Consider the following 17,291-nt stretch of genomic DNA (forward strand, 5'->3'; position numbering starts at 1 on the left):
TACCGAAAACAAAAAGCAGTAAACCGTAGATATTTAAATAGTTTAAAAATATTTTTGAATATTTGGAAGAAGATGCAAAGGCTACTGGGAGGGAAAACAGCTACATGACATTGGAATTAGTCAGGATATAAAGCAATAGTGGGGTAAAGGACTAGGATGGTAGCAACAGGCAAGACAGATTTTAGTCCCTAAGAAGTGAGGGATTGAGTCTGACACTTATATTGATAAATAAAAGTACATGCTATTGGTCGGGTACCTTTTTTGTGTCCTGCTTCCTTCCAGAATTTGAGCTGGTACAGGGATTCATGTAGTCAGTGTTGAAGGTTTGGTTTACATATCGTCCAGATAATGTGCCTTAGACTGTACCTACACACCCAGGCTTTTGTGTTGAAAATGTATGCTGCTATTTTGGGAAGTACAGTATTTATAGATGGAGCATTTGAAAAATAATCCAGGTATCTATAGCCAACCTAGCTATATGTTCTTTGTTTGGATATTTGGAAGAAGATGATCCTTGTTCTTTGTTAAAGGAAAATATAGCCACATGTTGGTAAGAATTAACTTTCTTTTTGTGCCATATAGATGGGTCTTGATGGTCTTCAACAGGACTATATCAGAAAAGCTGAATACCCGTTTAGCTCTGAGCAAAAGTGGATGGCCGTTAAGTGTGTACACCGAACACAGCAGGTATCCATCTGTTTAAAGAGTACTTACATTCTCTGTAGCTTAGATGACTGTTTTTTCATTTACTATCCACCTTTAGATTTAAACATTTAAAATTATTGTATATAATAAAGACCTGTTGCTTTGAAGTATGTGTAATTCATAGTATACTCATCTCTTGTTATTCCCATGTTCTCTTCTATATGCTTTCCTTATAGAATTCATGCGTAGATATATATTCAATTTTGCTGTGTGAGCAAACAACTTAAATGAGTTGTAGCCTGGTCTCAGCCTCCTAGAGCATTTGACATCAGGTTTTCTCAACATTTTTGTTCTTTTCTCTTTTTTTGGCAGCTGGCTGGCATAGGGATCTGAACCCATGACCTTGGTGTTAGAAGGCTACACTCTAACCAACCAAGCTAACCAGCCAGCACCCTGAACATTTTTTTTGTTCTTGCTAGCAGTTTATTACAGGTTTCTGAAGGCATGTCTTGTGCAAACAAAACCACATTACTTTGTGTAAGTGTGGTTCCCAAGTGTGTGTAATTCATGTTGATTGATCCATTTTACAAACTGACAAAATGACATGTAATGATATTACGAGCTACCATCTTGTTTCTGGGTGCTTTAGAAACTTTTACATAGTGTAATAAGAGTCCTCATTTATCTACAGTGTATATTTATTATATCACTTATAGTTGCTATTACCAGTTTGATGCTTGAACTTACTTTGTTCTTAAAATATACATATTAGTTATTTTTGTACTTCCTTTACTAGGAATGAATAATTGGTTATGTGTTTTCACCTGAGAGAAAACACTTTGAACCCAATTACATCTCTGTAGACAACGAACGAGTGAGAGGATTTCCTTTACCCGTAATAAATAGGAAATGTATTGGTTTTAGAAGAAAGGCCAGTTTGGCCAACATTGAACTTCTGAGTAGAAGTCTGCCAGGAACTCTGTTCGTGACGGGCAAAAAAACTCCTGGGAAGAGGGATAATTGGAAACAAAACTATAGAAATAAAATACCTTGTACTTTAAACTTTGTAATGCAGAGCTTTCAAAAATTGTATTACATTTAGATAATTTTCATCTGATGTTCTTTGACTATGTAGTTATATGGCAGGAATATGTATATGGCTTTTTTTGATGACTCTACAACATTTTATAAGTCATCAAATAGTTCTTCAATATAATGTGGCTCATGTAGTGTTTAATGATTTTACTTTTAAGCAATTTTGAGTCTAACCTCACCAAAGTTTTACAGTGGAAGACTGAATCTTCTCAGTTGTGAGAGTGGGGGACAGGAAGTGGCAGGATATAAGTTTGGAAACATTTGTGTAATTCTTATTTCCATTTGCTGACCTGAAGAGTTCCTCTTACAAAACAAAACCCAAACCTACACATGTGACTTAGGATCTAGAAGAGGTCAGCCTGACAGATAGGGGTAACTAACTAATTTAAAAGTAATTCCGGTGGCTCAAATAGTTTGTTTTTAGAGGACTTTCATTTGCATATGACAATATACATTTACCTCTACTCTCTCCTTGGAAACTGCCAAAATCACAAAGAATTAAGAATATAAATTCATAAAGAGAAAATATGGGAAAGACTCAGGGTGCCAGGTACATTTGAGGGCAGGGAGTAAGGCATAAGGCTAAAAACAGGGGAGAAGGTTGAAATTCTGAGTAAAAAAACAGTAGAACTCTAAGTGCCTTTTCTGCTTCTTTAGGCCAGACATTAGTCCTGCTTTACTTATTCCTGTAGAATATCAGAAATCAGATCTTAGGGACAAGAGTATAGGGCAAGATTAAAGCTTAAGACTGAAAATAGAATGATTAAAGAGATGTCATTGTCCTGAATGGTAAGCCTCTAGTCCTTAACTCCACTTGTCTCTCAGAATGCATACTACATACAGGTAGTCATCTACCCACCCTCGTTCCCTAAGTCAGAAGATTGAAGAGTTTTAGAAAATCTGACTCCTACCAGGGAGGTTCCAACAGTAAGGGGAATGCCTAACCAAGCTCTGTGTTCACTGGAAAAGCTAACCTATGCCTGGGCTTCATCTCATCACCCATAGTGATGTCCATCCATTAATTAGCTCTGCCAATGCCCATGTAGCTTCTAGTCCTTTAATTGCTTCTTTCGTGAATATAAATGGACAGGCAGGGATTTTTAAATACTTGGGGAAAGTCTTTAGTATGAAAGACAGACCAAACAGAAATGAGTCTCAGAGACACAAAGATAGTGCTGGATGCTGAAGAAAATTTCCAAAGACCGTAAAAGATGACAACAAAATCTAATAGAATGCTTATCAAATAAATTCAAGAAAGTAGAACAAAGTCAGAGGTGTGAAGTATAAGACTTGTGTACCTTATGGTAAGAAAATTAGAAAATAAATACAGGAGATCAGGCCTCCACCTAATACTGGTAAGCAGGAAGAGAGACCAGAAAATGGGAAGATTTTTTTTTTTTTTTAATTTTTATTTTGTCAATATACAATGTAGTTGGTTATTATGGCCTATCACCGAAGCCTCCCTCCCTCCTCCCTCTCCACCCTCCCACCCAAGAATGTCGTTTCCGTTTGCTTGTTGTAACAACTTCAAAAGATTGTAGTTGTTATATCTTCTTCTCCCCCCCCACCCCGGATTTCTTTTTTGTGTGTGTATGTGAGTGAATTAATTAATTTATTTTTAGCTCCCACCAATAAGTGAGAACATGTGGTATTTCTTTTTCTCTGCCTGACTCGTTTCACTCAATATTATTCTCTCAAGGTCCATCCATGTTGTTGCAAATGGCAGTATTTCATTCGTTTTTATAGCTGAGTAGTATTCCATTGTGTAGATATACCACATTTTCCGTATCCACTCATCCGATGATGGACATTTGGGCTGATTCCAGCTCTTGGCTATTGTGAAGAGTGCTGCAATGAACATTGGGGAACAGGTATACCTTCGACTTGATGATTTCCATTCCTTTGGATATATTCCCAGCAGTGGGATAGCTGGGTCGTATGGTAGATCTATCTTCAGCTGTTTGAGGAACCTCCAAACCATTTTCCATAGGGGTTGCACCATTTTGCATTCCCACCAACAATGTATGAGAGTTCCTTTTTCTCCGCAACCACGCCAGCATTTATCTTTCAGCGTCTTTTGGATTTTAGCCATCCTAACTGGGGTGAGATGGTATCTCAGTGTGGTTTTGATTTGCATTTCCCGGATGCTGAGTGATGTTGAGCATTTTTTCATATGACTGTTGGCCATTTGTATATCTTCTTTAGAGAAATGCCTGCTTAGCTCTTTTGCCCATTTTTTAATTGGGTTGCTTGTTTTTTTCTTGTAAAGTTGTTTGAGTTCCTTGTATATTCTGGATATTAATCCTTTGTCAGATGTATATTTTGCAAATATTTTCTCCCACTCTGTTGGTTGTCTTTTAGCTCTGTTAATTGTTTCTTTTGCTGTGCAGAAGCTTTTTAGTTTGATATAATCCCATTTGTTTATTTTTCCTTTGGTTGCCCGTGCTTTTGGGGTTGTATTCATGAAGTCTGTGTCCAGCCCTATTTGCTGAAGTGTTTCTCCTATGTTTTCTTTAATAAGTTTTATTGTTTCAGGGTGTATATTTATTATTATTTTTTTTTTTCCTTTTTGTCTTTTTTACTGACCGGTAACGGGATCGCAACCCTCGGTGTCGCGCCCGTACCGGGGACCGGCAACGGGATCGCAACCCTCGGTGTTGCACCTGCACTGCGCTCAGCCAGTGAGCGGGAACCGGTCTCCACATGGGATCCGAACCCTTGGTGGGAGCGCCGCCCTCTCCAGTGCACCACCGGGCCGGCCTACAGGGTGTATATTTAAATCCTTAATCCATTTTGAGTTGATTTTAGTATATGGTGAGAGGTATGGGTCTAGTTTCATTCTCCTGCATATGGATATCCAGTTCTCCCAGCACCATTTGCTGAAGAGGCAGTCCCAACCCCATTAATAGGCTTGGTGCCTTTGTCAAAGATCAGATGGCCGTAAGTGTGTGGGTTGATTTCTGGATTCTCTATGCTGTTCCATTGATCAATGTGTCTGTTTTTATACCAGTACCATGCTGTTTTGGTTATTATAGCTTTGTAGTATAGTTTAAAGTCAGGTAGTGTTATGCCTCCAGCTTTATTTTTTTTGCTCAGCATTGCTTTGGCTATGTGTGGTCTTTTGTTATTCCATATAAATGTCTGGAGAGTTCTTTCCATTTCTGAGAGAAATGTCATTGGAATTTTGATGGGGATTGCATTGAATTTGTATATCGCTTTGGGTAGTATGGCCAGAAAATGGGAAGATTTTTTATCAAAAAACGCTGGAATATTTTCCAGAATGGGAAGACTTCAGTTTCTAGAATAAAATAGCCCACCATCTGCTCAGCACAAGTATGTTCAAGGGGGATGGGTGAGGGGATATAAACACAAAGCCCATAATTAAGAAATTCGAGGGCCAAACCCGTGGCTCACTCGGGAGAGTGTGGTGCTGGGAGCGCAGCCACGCGGGGAGCGCCGAGGCCGCAGGTTCGGATCCTATATAGGGATGGCCGGTGCGCTCACTGGCTGAGTGCGGTGTGGGCGACACAGGGTTCCGATCCCCTTACCGGTCGCAATAAAAAAAGGAAAGGGAATTTGAGGATGCTTGGAGAAGGGGAATTTAAAAACCTTCCAGAGATTTTTGGAATGGGAAGAGAGAGATTATGTAAAAAGGTTTAGGTGAGGGAGGAATCATATAAAAAGGTTTAAGAAAGTAGCTTCTTTTTTTACTTTTCTACTGCAACACTGGACACTGCAGGCTGGGAGATAATAAAGCGAAGTCTTAAAAATGAAAGGAAATCTGTTTTTAGCTAAACTTACCTTATGTGAGGATAGAAGAAAAATCTACGTCCCATACCACACACCCTTTATTAGAAAGATACTAATAGCTAATAAACCAAGGAAAAGGAAGACTTAGAGTCCAGTGAGGATAGAGGTGAAGGGAAGTTTCTGGGTGCCAGTGGTGCGGGAGGCCTAGAAATCAGCCAACTCAAATTAGAAAAAGAAAGGAGAAGACTAAAGGAGAGAAGTCCTCAGTAAAAATGTGAGAGTAATTAGCTTACTATTTGATAATGTGAACAACATCACAAGAAGGGTTTCATATTACATTGGAGAATTTGGGAAGAATGAATTATAGGTATAAAGAAAACTAAGCAAATAAAGAGATAGTTGTCAACTTTATAAAAGGTAAAACTTGAACAGGAAAAGAAGTATCATTTGATCTGTCAGAATAGGCCATGGAAACAACATCATGCCTTCCAGTTCCCTCCCCAGCCCCACATATCTGCTCACTGTAGTTACTTGGGAATCCAGGCAGATGGAAGCTCTATTTCAGTGTGAACACTCAGTGTCTCAGCAGGGATGGAGGAATAGTAAATTATGCACTGGTCTCTAAATTTCCTTGTGGAAATGACACAAGTATTTCTCGTATTTATTGGCCAAACCAAGTCACACCTTACCTCTGGGGTGAGGGAGACAGCAAGGGAAATACATTCCTGCCTGCGAGGGAACTGGGATGTGTGTGAGCTGCTGTAATCATGACCATACTTGGCTTAGCAATGAGGAGTGATAATATAAGTAGGATGCTGACAAATTTTGCTTTAACTATCATAAAGATGGGGAAGGGGGAACATGTAGTGAGGGCGGTCAAATTAACATCTGTCACAATAAACAGTGTATACCATTGATAATTGAAGGAGTAACAATATAAATGTGTTAAAACATGGGGATAAATACCAAAGAAAACAGCTAAAAGGGTTTTTGCCTCTGTGAAGTAAGGCTGTATGCTGAAAAGGGTTGGGCAGGGGACTACAGTTTTTCAATGTAGGCTTTCAAATATTACTTTCACTATGATAAGAATAATAGAAAGTCTCACAATACCCATAATAACAAGGCAGTTGTGGGAATTAAGTGGGATCATAGATAAATAGAAAGGTGTAGATATAGATACACAGCTAATAGAGTAGCTAATACTTGCCTGAACCGTTGTTTCTGATATTAGATCTTTTCTTTTTCTGTTATGTTGTATCAAGCCTCTTCCCAAATTTCAGAGTGCCTAATTTGGGGCTTAGTATAGCATTGCCTTCAATGTGTGGGATGGTGGGACAGATGTCATTTTCTATAGAAAGTGCACATAGCTCCCACATATGAATTTTTAATCTTTACAGTTCAAATGCCACTCAAAGCCTTAGAGTTAAGAACTTCCCTGGGGATAATGAGAAATGCATGCCACTTGTTTTTGGACTCCAATGGCAGATATGTACAATTTAAAATTAAACTTATATTTGGTATGTTTTTCTTCTTAGGACAGACCAGAGATTTGCTTTATGAAAGGTGCTTATGAACAGGTGATTAAGTACTGTACTACATACCACAGCAAAGGGCAGACCTTGACTCTTACTCAGCAGCAGAAAGATCTGTACCAACAAGAAAAAGCACATATGGGCTCAGCAGGACTCAGAGGTAAGGCCATTTCAGCCTAATCCCCTGGAGTGGAAAAGTGGAGCCTTCTTTTAATTGCAGATGAATTTATGCTTCAGATCTGAGCTGTCCAACTCTATTCCAGGCTTCGTAGAATCCTTGCCATTTCTGAGGTATTGTTTTAGTTGGTTAACTGGCTCCCAAAAGCTGGAAAATTAAGAATGCAGTAAAATATGAAATCTTTGGTTTTTACAGACCTGCAGTGCTCTCTGAGTAGGTGATAGAAATTTTATTTTAAACACATTTTCTTATGAGAAGGGAAGTGTAGATCAGGGTAAAAAGATATTACTCTTTCCTTTTCTGTCACTGTGTCGTATTTGTTAATAGAACTAAAAACTCACCTAAATATTGAATTCTTAAGCCTCCAATTTGTCCTTTAAACTAAGGTGATTGCTACTTGATCCTTATCTGCTGTCTTCCTTCCTTGCCGTTCACCAGGGTGGTAAAGAAGTGCCCAGATACTGCTTATGTATGTGCTGCTGACTGAACGGTGATGGTGAGAGAGTCTGGTGGGCACACACACATTAGGACACCTCTCCTAGGGATTGGATTGGAGGGGCAGGGGTTGGGGGGGTCATACCTGGTTCTTACCTTCTGGATAGTCATCCGGCTTGTACAGAATATGTGTAGTTATGTAGTCTCTCAAGGAAATTGGAAGAGTTGGCTTCCTGAATTTTATTATTTCGATGAAATGGAAGTCAAACACTGGAATTTCTGGATGAGAGGAACACAAGTTATATGAAAAATGTCCTTATTCATGGTTCACTTAAGCAAGGGCTTTCTTTGTGTTTAAAATATTTGGATAGATTTGGGGAATTCTGTTCTTATAATAAGCTAAGTTTGGAAAAGTGTTCTCATGGGCAGAGAATACCACCCCAGCCTGCTGACATGCTTTATGCTCTTGCCTCTCTGGAACCCCTGCACCAGCTTGCAGGCTACTGAGTCAGGTCCCTCCATTTGTCCTCCCCAAAGCTTGGTGCTTCTCCTCTGGGATATGGGATGTATCGTGGTAATACTAACACCTCATCCTTTATCTCCAGGGAAATGGGAGGTGGGGCCTCCTGGCTGAGAAATTGATTTGCAAGTGGATCTATTTTAATATGAAAAGGAAAAGTTTTAAAAGAAAAATAACTTTTTCTTCTCTCCTTCCCCTCTATAATGTGAGAGACTTTGATGTCAGGTTCCAGAGTTTCTAGGGTTTCTTCCCTTTGGCCTGAATCCTGAACATGCCCCTGGACCGCTGCCGGGAAGAACCACTTATCTGGTTCAGCTGGGTCAGGCCTAAGAGTAGCTGGAGCTCTGAGACCACAGAGTTTTTATAAATTTAATAAACTTATCAAGCCAGATGTGCAAATGTAAGTGGCTACTCTAGGGATGTGGGCACAGAGAGTTCTCCTCACGCTGTACCCCCACTTCCTTCTGAACAGAGGGCAGACCAAAGTGTGTGGTAGCCCCGCCTCAATAAGCTCAGATTCTCTGGCTCACTCTCAACCCCACTAGGGAAAGAGAATGGCACTGTTAAGGCTCGGATCAGAATTGTAGTTGTTAGAGCATGGGAGATCTTAGGAGACATGAGGGTGACTACTGGGAGGCCTTGCTGTCAGGAAGGGGGTTTTGGTTGCCAAAGCCTATGTATGAAGGGGCGACATCAGCTTTTCTGAGCTACTCCAGGAGCGCTGTGCAGGGGGCCTGTTGTTCCCCTGGATCCCCTTCTTCTTCCTGCTTGCTGACATCTGGGACTTTGACCCTTTCTTTTTAAATCTACTTTTGCTAAGGTGCACTTAATTAAAAAAAAAAGTGGTAGGAGGTTAAAATAAAAACCTGTTTCCCTCACCTCTTGGGTTTCTGGGATGTCATCACCTCCAGTTTGTTGGGTTTGTTTCCAACTGTTAATATAAAGCATTGAAAAAAAAAAGTGGGGAGAGTTTTGTTACTCATAGAAGCTCACAGCAAGAGGGTTTCAAAGTTGTCATGGATTTAGAGACCTTAAAGATGTGTTGAAGGTCTGGTATGTGTTTTCTTTTCCTTAATTTTTGGATCAAAAGTTTTTATACTTTATATTTTGGCTAACTCTTTTCATCTGAAGGATAGTGAGGATTTGTGTATGTGTGGTTTTGTGTTGTAACATTGCCAAATAGACCAGAGTTAGTAGAGGAGAAAATTTTTGTTTCACAAGGTTTTGGGAAATATTCTGGTCATTTGTCTCTTGCTTCATGTCTTTTCTTCTTTTTCTCTTTGTGCTCTACTTCCCTTTTCCCCTGAGATCAACATAATGAAGAACAGGAAGATTTTAAATTTCAATTGATAAATACTTATGTTTCATTTTATGAAACTTAAGTTACTTAAAATACTTGAGGTCTTTAATTTTGATATTAGCATATGTATTGTATGTCAGGGCCCCCCCCCCCCACACACGTTTGCTTACCCTTGACCCAAAGAGTAGCAGTAGATCTTCATTTGTGCTAAAGAAGCAAACAAGTAAATATAGTATACTAACCTCTACACAAGTGCCAGCCCTCCACTGGGAGTTACCAGAGCTGATCTCTCTTTCTTAGGATTTGCTGACACACAAATTGATATTTTTTGCTGTCCCCATCTGTTGCCATCTGCCTCTTTCCCAGCGCCAGAGACTGTCAAGTGGCTCATTCTCTCAAGGGTGAAAGTCTTTGGGGCCCATATCTACATAGTTAGGTATATGAGGGTACTTCAAAAAGTTCATGGAAAGATTCATATTTTTTAATTCTATTTTTCTACAGACTTTTTGAAGTACCCTCATATGACTCTTACATTGGAAAAATAGAAGTTACTTGCCTCTAATGTTGGTTTTCCATGTACATTTAATCTTCCATATCTTCTGCTTGAACAAGAATAGATACTTCAGTCTCTCTGGGCCTTTTCAATCTCCCTATGCAGTACTTACGTTTGGTTTGTGTGGGCTTTTTTTTTTTTTGTAAGTTGTTATCTAATAATATCCCAGATATAGGCACGTTCCTTTGGTTCATGAGGGTAGTTACCAGAGGTTCCAGAATTCTGAGAGCAAGCTAAATGGTATTTGGGAAAGGAGTAGTACTTTGTGTTATATCTTAGGTGCCCAAGGATGACAGGAAACTAACTATAATGATATGGTGGTGGTGTTATACACTCTTAGGGAACCAAAGTTACAAACAAGAAATGCCTGTTAATGTTACGGAGAGTGAAAGAATCCAAACTATTGTTGGTATTAATGGTTTTACTATCACATTACAGATTAACTTTACCTCCCAGGGTTTGTCAGGTACAAAATTGTTATGAGGTGTATATAATGAATTAATATAGCCTTCTCTTCAGGCTATTGAATTTTTCTGGAGACCTATGAATGAAAAGATGAAGATACATTAGAAGCCACCTTCAAAGGTGTCTGTTTAAAATTGACTTTAAAGCTTGACAAACCTATAGTTTTTCTAAATAATTGTAATTTTTTAAGAAGCAGTAGTTTCTGTTGAAAGTAGCTGCATGTGGTTGCTATACGAAAACATTCTTCATTCTCCTTCACTTGCCCTCTCTGCTTAACAGTTCTTTTGTTTTATTTCTTTTAGTTTTTAACACTTTAAAGCAATCCCATATCCAGAACCATTAAACTATAATGTCGTGGCATGTGATAATTTTGATTTTTAAAGATTATATAATAACTTCAAAGGACATTATAGTCTTAAATGATTTATCTGAGGAGTGTTACTGTCTCCAACTTTTATCAACAAAATTATAATGTTTTTGTGACTCACTTTTACAAAATTTTTATTTTATTATTATTTCCTAAGTCCTTGCTTTGGCTTCTGGTCCTGAACTGGGACAGCTGACGTTTCTTGGCTTGGTGGGAATCATTGATCCTCCTAGAACTGGTGTGAAAGAAGCTGTTACAACACTCATTGCCTCAGGAGTATCGATAAAAATGATTACTGGAGATTCACAGGAGACTGCAGTTGCAATCGGTATAACTAGGCTACTTCCTTTTGTATTTGATAGTTTTTCTTTAAATAGTGCAGTGCATAGTTTTGTGAACCATTAGATATGAGATGTATTTTACATAATACTGAGATTATATAATTTTCTCATACTCTATATAAAATTGTGGGCAAAAATTGATATAGTTTAAAAAGTAATATTGTTAAAAGTGCATAACTAAATAAATCATTATGAAATCACATATGTATTTTACTCACAGAAGTGTAATTGATTATTTTTAACCTCATAGCCCACTATGATGATGGATAAAAGCACTAGATCATGAAGGTGAAAGGAAACGTGAAATCTAGTTTTTCCTTTAAATTTAAGTATAATTTTCAAAGCAGACTTGTACCTAATTTGTAAGAAAATAGATTGTTATATATATTTGGTTTTTTATCATATATGTTGTTTGAATGCTATTTAAGATTACCTTACAAAATATTTAAGGAAAAGAAAAAGAGCGTGAAAGTTAATCTCCCAGAGTTTATAAACTATATTTCATACTGATAAATTTAACAGTTTGCTAAACTCCTTTAATTCTGATGTTACTAATTTGGAAAATGGCTGGGCCAGGAGTTTCAGACTTTACTTTATCTTAGAATAGGTCATTAGAAACATAATATTGTTGGGAGAATAACTTCTTAACATTTTTTTATTTATGTACAACTACATGATTACCACAGATCCACCACCATTTTGTCTGGCTTTGGATATTCTACTTAAAATGCACTCTCATCTTCATGAAAATCGAGCTGCTGAGCAGAACTGATTGGGCTAGTTTCAGTTCTTAGGTATGCTGGCTTACATAGTGAAAACTCTCTATTCTTTAAACAAAAATAAAGCAAACAGAAAACCCCAGACTTACTACTAACTCATATAGGTTTGTCTTACCAGTAGTTTGTCTTGTGATCCTTTGATATAAAGACAGTTTATACTTAAAAGGAAAGAGAGTGGCTAACAAATCATATTAAATGGGCATTATGTTAACTAGCCATCAAGCAAAAACAGTTTGGTAAATTACACTTTGTCTGTCTTTTCAATTTAGCAAGTCGTCTGGGGTTGTATTCCAAAACTTCCCAGTCAGTCTCGGGAGAAGAAATAGATGCGATGGATGTCCAGCAGCTTTCACAGATAGTTCCAAAGGTAGGCCTAAACTAAAGCTGTCTAGACTGAAAGACCTTATTTTAAGTGTTACCATTTCTACTACTGTCTTTTTTTTTCCCTACCACTGTCTTAAATAAACTGTTTATTTGCAAACAACTGGGATGTGATTACCAAATTGTCCAAATCCTGAAATGAAATCTTATCATTGAAATAAGTGTTATTATCATTGAGTATTTATGATGTGATCATTATAAGTATCAGTATAAGATTATTAACTTTTGCAAGAACTGATTTTTTTCTAAGGAAGGTGCTATGGAAATTAACAGTGCTTATACTTATAAATTAGAGGATAGAGAGAAACCATCAATTTATATTTCTTACCCTTTTGTTCTATTTCAATTTTAGCATGAGTAAATAATGTTTTTTAAAAATTGAGGCATCTTTTTTTTTTTTTTACATATAGTAAAATCCGTCCCTTTTAGTATACAGTTCTGAGTTTTAACAAATGTGTGTAGTCTTGTAATCACCACCACGATCAGGTATAGAACAGTTCCATCATACCACCAAAAAAGGCATAATAAACCTTTTTGTAGTTTACTGCTCACCCTACTTCCAGCACTTGGCAGCCACTGATTCGTTTTCTATCCCTATAAGTTTACGTTTTCCAGAATGCTGTAAAATAGTATCATATGGTATGAAACTTTTGAATCTGCTTTTTTTACAAAGCATAATACATTTGAGATTTATCCATGTTGGTTGTGTGTATTAGTAGTTTGTTCTTTTTTTTATTTCTATTAGTCTCCTATATGGATATACCTTACTTGTTCACCAGTTTAAAGACATTTGGATTACTTCCAGTTTTTGATGATTATGAATAAAACGACTGTAAATGTTTGTGTGCAAGGTTTTGCATGAAAATAAATTTTCATTTCATTTCTTTTTAAATACCTGTGAGTAATTGCTGGGTCATGTAGTTAATGTATGTTTAACTTCATAAGAAACTGCCAAGTTGTTTTACAAGATGTCCTTGTCATTTTGCACCCCACTCCAGCAGTGTTTGAAATTTCTCACTGTCCTTCATCCTTACCAGCACATGGGATTGTCATTTTTCTCATTCTGCATTCTAGTAGGTGTATGATGGTATTTTATGGTTTTAATTTGTATTTCCCTCATGACTAATGATGTTGAATATCTTTTCATGTGCTTATTTGCTATCCATATATCTTCTTTTTTTTGTTTTGGTAGCTGGGTGGTATGGGGATTTGAACCCTTGACCTTGCTGTTACAGCACCATGCTCTAAGCAAGTGAGCTAACTGGCCAGCCCGTATATCATCTTCGTTTTTTCTTTTTTATTGATTATGCATATTTTTGGGGTTCAGCATTGATGTTTGTTGATTAAATCAATATTAACATATATATTATTACAAATCATATTTATTCTTTATGCCCCTTATCCAGTCATTCCCCCGTGACCTCTGATTACTCTAGATTTCTTCTCTCCTTCTGAAAGAGTAACGGTTACTCTATTGATTTGTTGCCTAGATGATCTGTCCAGTGCAGAGAGAGGTGTGTTCAGGTCCCCCACTATTACTGTAGAGCAGGTGCTTCTTCTATCACTCTGGAATGGGCTTTGTGGAAAGAGACATCCTCTTCTTTTCTTTGGTCTCTGCTGGTGACTCTCCTTGTGTCAATGCATTCGAGTGGCTGGTGGGCCATTTGTATGGTGGTTGTGGCATCTAACTGCTTTTGTGGCAGCTGTGGCTATTGTGGTGGCTGTGGTGGGCCCCCCACATGGAAGTGGTGTTTTTGGTGTGTTCTTTGCCTGGTTTCAGGAGGAGGGGTCAGTCCCTGGCTCCATACCTAAGGACCCTGGGCAGGCCCTGTGGCAGCAGCTGCATGTCTGGATGTGGGAAGAGGGGGCGGTCCCCAGATCCATGCCTCAGGACCCTGGGCAGGCCCTGTGGCAATGGCTGTGTGTCTAGATATGGGAAGAAGGGTCGGTCCTCGGCTCCACACTTCAGGACCCCAGGAAGGCCCTGTGGCAGCGATGGTGTGCCTGGTTGCAGGAGGAGGGGTTGGACCCCAGCTCCATCTGTTTTTACATTTAAGATATTGTTGCTGACCAGTTGGTTGGGAAGGGGTGAAGAGAATGGGGAAGGGGTGAAGAGAAAGGGGAAGGAAATAGGGTGGGAGAAGGAGGAAGCTGGGGGTGTGATTGAGGCCCATGGCACCCACCTCATTCCTGCAGAGGAGACCAGGGGGCTTCCAATGGTGGCTTGGTCATTGCTGGGCTGAATGCAGATGTTAAGGGGGGTTTGGCTGAAGCCATCGGCCCCCACCACCCTGGCTCAGGAGACCAGGGAGTTCCAGTGGTGGTTTGGTGGTCATCACTGGGCTGGTTGCATATGTTGGGTGGGTGTGGCCAAAGCCCTCGGTCCCCCACTGCCCTGGCCCGGGAGCCCAGGGTGTTTCCTGCAGTGGCTTGGTGGTCATTGCTGGGCTGGTTGTGGGTGTGGGGGCATGGCTGAGGCCCCTGGCCCTTCCCTCTTCCTGGCTTGGTGGCTCTGGGGACTTCTGGTCCTTGTAGGTTTTATAGGTGTTTTTTGGTGAAGTGAGACCTTTACTAGTTAATATCAAACTTTATCTCTGGTCTGTGGTTCTCTTTTCTCTTTCAGTTGGATTATTCAGTGTTTCCACTACTTAAACTCTGAACTGGAACTAATTTGTTATCCTTTGCTTACTTCTAAAATGGGGAAATATGCTGTGTGGACCAGCACTTGAGCCCTGTGGTTGAGCTGAATTGCTGCTTTGCTGCTGATTCCCTGGGGAATGCTTTTTGTGCAGCTCAGGGTTTAAAGGTTGACTTTGTAGGTACTTCTTGGTCTTGTGAGATCCAGTACATTGGGTTGTGTAGAAACTCTTGTCTGGACCTGAATTTTTTCAACAAACTGCACCCCTTGCAGTTCTATATTCCTGACCAGTCTACACAGAGTGGGCCTGTGCTGATTGGAGGGGAGATCAGCTATTCATGTTGTACCCCAGTGATCCCCCAGTGGCCCATCTCCCCCACCACCTGCATTCTAAATACTTCCCATGGGACGGGCTGTGCACTGGTCCCTTGTGATGACTCACCAGCCTCTGAGAGGCTCCTTTTTTCAGTTGTCTGTGGCCCTTCTCTCCTTTGTGGGTCCACAGGAACCCTGTTAGTGGCCTTGCTGGCCTGGGGGCCACCAAGGCCCTCTGCTCCCCTGCTGCCTACAAGCAACTTCACAGGAAGGTCACAGTTGTGGCTTTTGCCAACTCTTGCTCTGTGTGCTCACCAATGCCAGCCTTGAAGTGACCGGGACTCAAAATGGTGGGAGCAATCCTCTCTTTCTCTCATTGTGGCTTCTCCCGCCTTCATGAACTGTGTAGGTCTCTCCTCCTCTTCCCCTGAGCTCTTGTGGCCCCAGCTTGGCTGTTGTTGCTTTTTAATAGTTGTAAATTGGTTGATTTGTGGGAGAGAGTGATGCTGGGGACCATCTATTGCGTCATCTTGACCGGAAGCCCGTGTATCTTCTTCAGTGAAGTGTCTGTCTTGTCTGTTTTTAAAAAATTGTGGTGTTTGTTTTCTTATTATTGAATTTTGGGAGTTCTTTATAGATTATGAATACATGTCCTTTATCAGATATTTGGTTTGAAAATGTGGCTTGTCTTCTTATTCTCCTGTCACTGTCAAGAGCATAACTTTTTAATTTTGATGAAGTTCAGTTTCTCGATTTCTTCTTTTAGAGATCATGCTTTTGATGTCTTATCTAACAACTCTTTGCCTAACCCATGGTTAGGAAGATTTTTCTCTTATGTTTTTTCCTAGAAGTCTTAGTTTTAGGTTTTACACTTAGGTCTTTTATCCATTTTGAGTTTATTTATGTATGTGTTGTAATGGGTAAAGGTTCATTTTCTTTGCATGTGGATGTTCAATTATTCCAGTACCATTTGTTGAAAAGACTGTCCTCTTTTCATTGAAATGCCTTTTTACCTTTGATAGTAATATGCTTTTCTAACAAAGTATTTATAGAAAAAAAAGGTATCTCTTGTCCCACAACACAGTAGCTTCTTTAGAGCCAGGTTCCCTGATGTGATATGAACTTATTTTATCTTGAACTGCTTTGTTGGGGGCCTAACAAAGCCTGGTTTGGGTGTACACAGGCCCCACAGGAAGTGCTCTGCAAGAGGTGGCAGCATTCTTCCAATTTGTTGACAGTTCACATTTTTTGGTGCCATTGTTACTTAACCTGTTTATGCACATATATTTGTATGTCCTTCAAAATAATTACTTATCTGGCATTTTCTTTAGCCATTTTCTAGCCATTCTCAGTCAGTGATATTCTGCCTTCTTCTTTACTTAGCTTATTTTACACTTACAACTGCAAGTTATATATTCAGAATATGGAATTTTCTTATTTTCATCTCTTAAGGCTTGTATTTTTATAACACTTTTTACTGATTAGAAAATTTATTCATTAGTAGTATATGTTCATTAGAGAGAAATGGAAAAATTCAGAAAAGTAAGAGGCTACAATACAAGCTGCCTGTAATCCAACCTAGACACTTAGGTTATGCACCCACAGAGCATCCAAGGTAATAAAATAAGTAAACCCATTATGACTTTTTCAAAACGCATTTAACAAAACTGGTTGACGCTTTATTGTGGTATAAGCCTGAACATTCATTTTATATAACTTCAGCATTTCTTTTTTTTAATTAAAAATTTAAATTTATTATTAGCATATTCATTCTTACAAATCGTGATGTTTCCTTATGCCCTTTACCTGACCTATCACTTCCCAAACCTCCTCCCTCACTAACCCCCATCTCCAGTATCCTTAGGTTTGTTTTCTCCTTCTCAAAGTCCAGAATATTGTTGTGGTCTTTTTCCTTCCTTCCTTCCTTCCTTCCTTCCTTCCTTCCTTCCTTCCTTCCTTCCTTCCTTCCTTCCTTCCTTCCTTCCTTCCTTCCTTCC

The 17,291-nt window shown here is 39.1% G+C and overlaps 1 protein-coding gene across 1 annotated transcript in view; it reads left to right on the forward strand.

Moving 5' to 3' along the window:
- ATP2C1 (ATPase, Ca++ transporting, type 2C, member 1) overlaps window positions 1-17,291 on the forward strand; it is a 138,568-nt gene that overhangs the window by 86,128 nt on the left and 35,149 nt on the right. Inside the window, exons 18-20 of the mRNA XM_008571998.1 lie at window positions 7,026-7,182; window positions 10,998-11,168; window positions 12,230-12,327. Of these exons, the coding sequence (XP_008570220.1) occupies window positions 7,026-7,182; window positions 10,998-11,168; window positions 12,230-12,327 (426 nt within the window). The remainder of the gene's footprint in view (window positions 1-7,025; window positions 7,183-10,997; window positions 11,169-12,229; window positions 12,328-17,291) is intronic.

Source organism: Galeopterus variegatus, unplaced genomic scaffold (assembly GCF_000696425.1).
Source record: "Galeopterus variegatus unplaced genomic scaffold, G_variegatus-3.0.2 Scaffold743, whole genome shotgun sequence".
Lineage (NCBI taxonomy): Eukaryota > Metazoa > Chordata > Mammalia > Dermoptera > Cynocephalidae > Galeopterus > Galeopterus variegatus.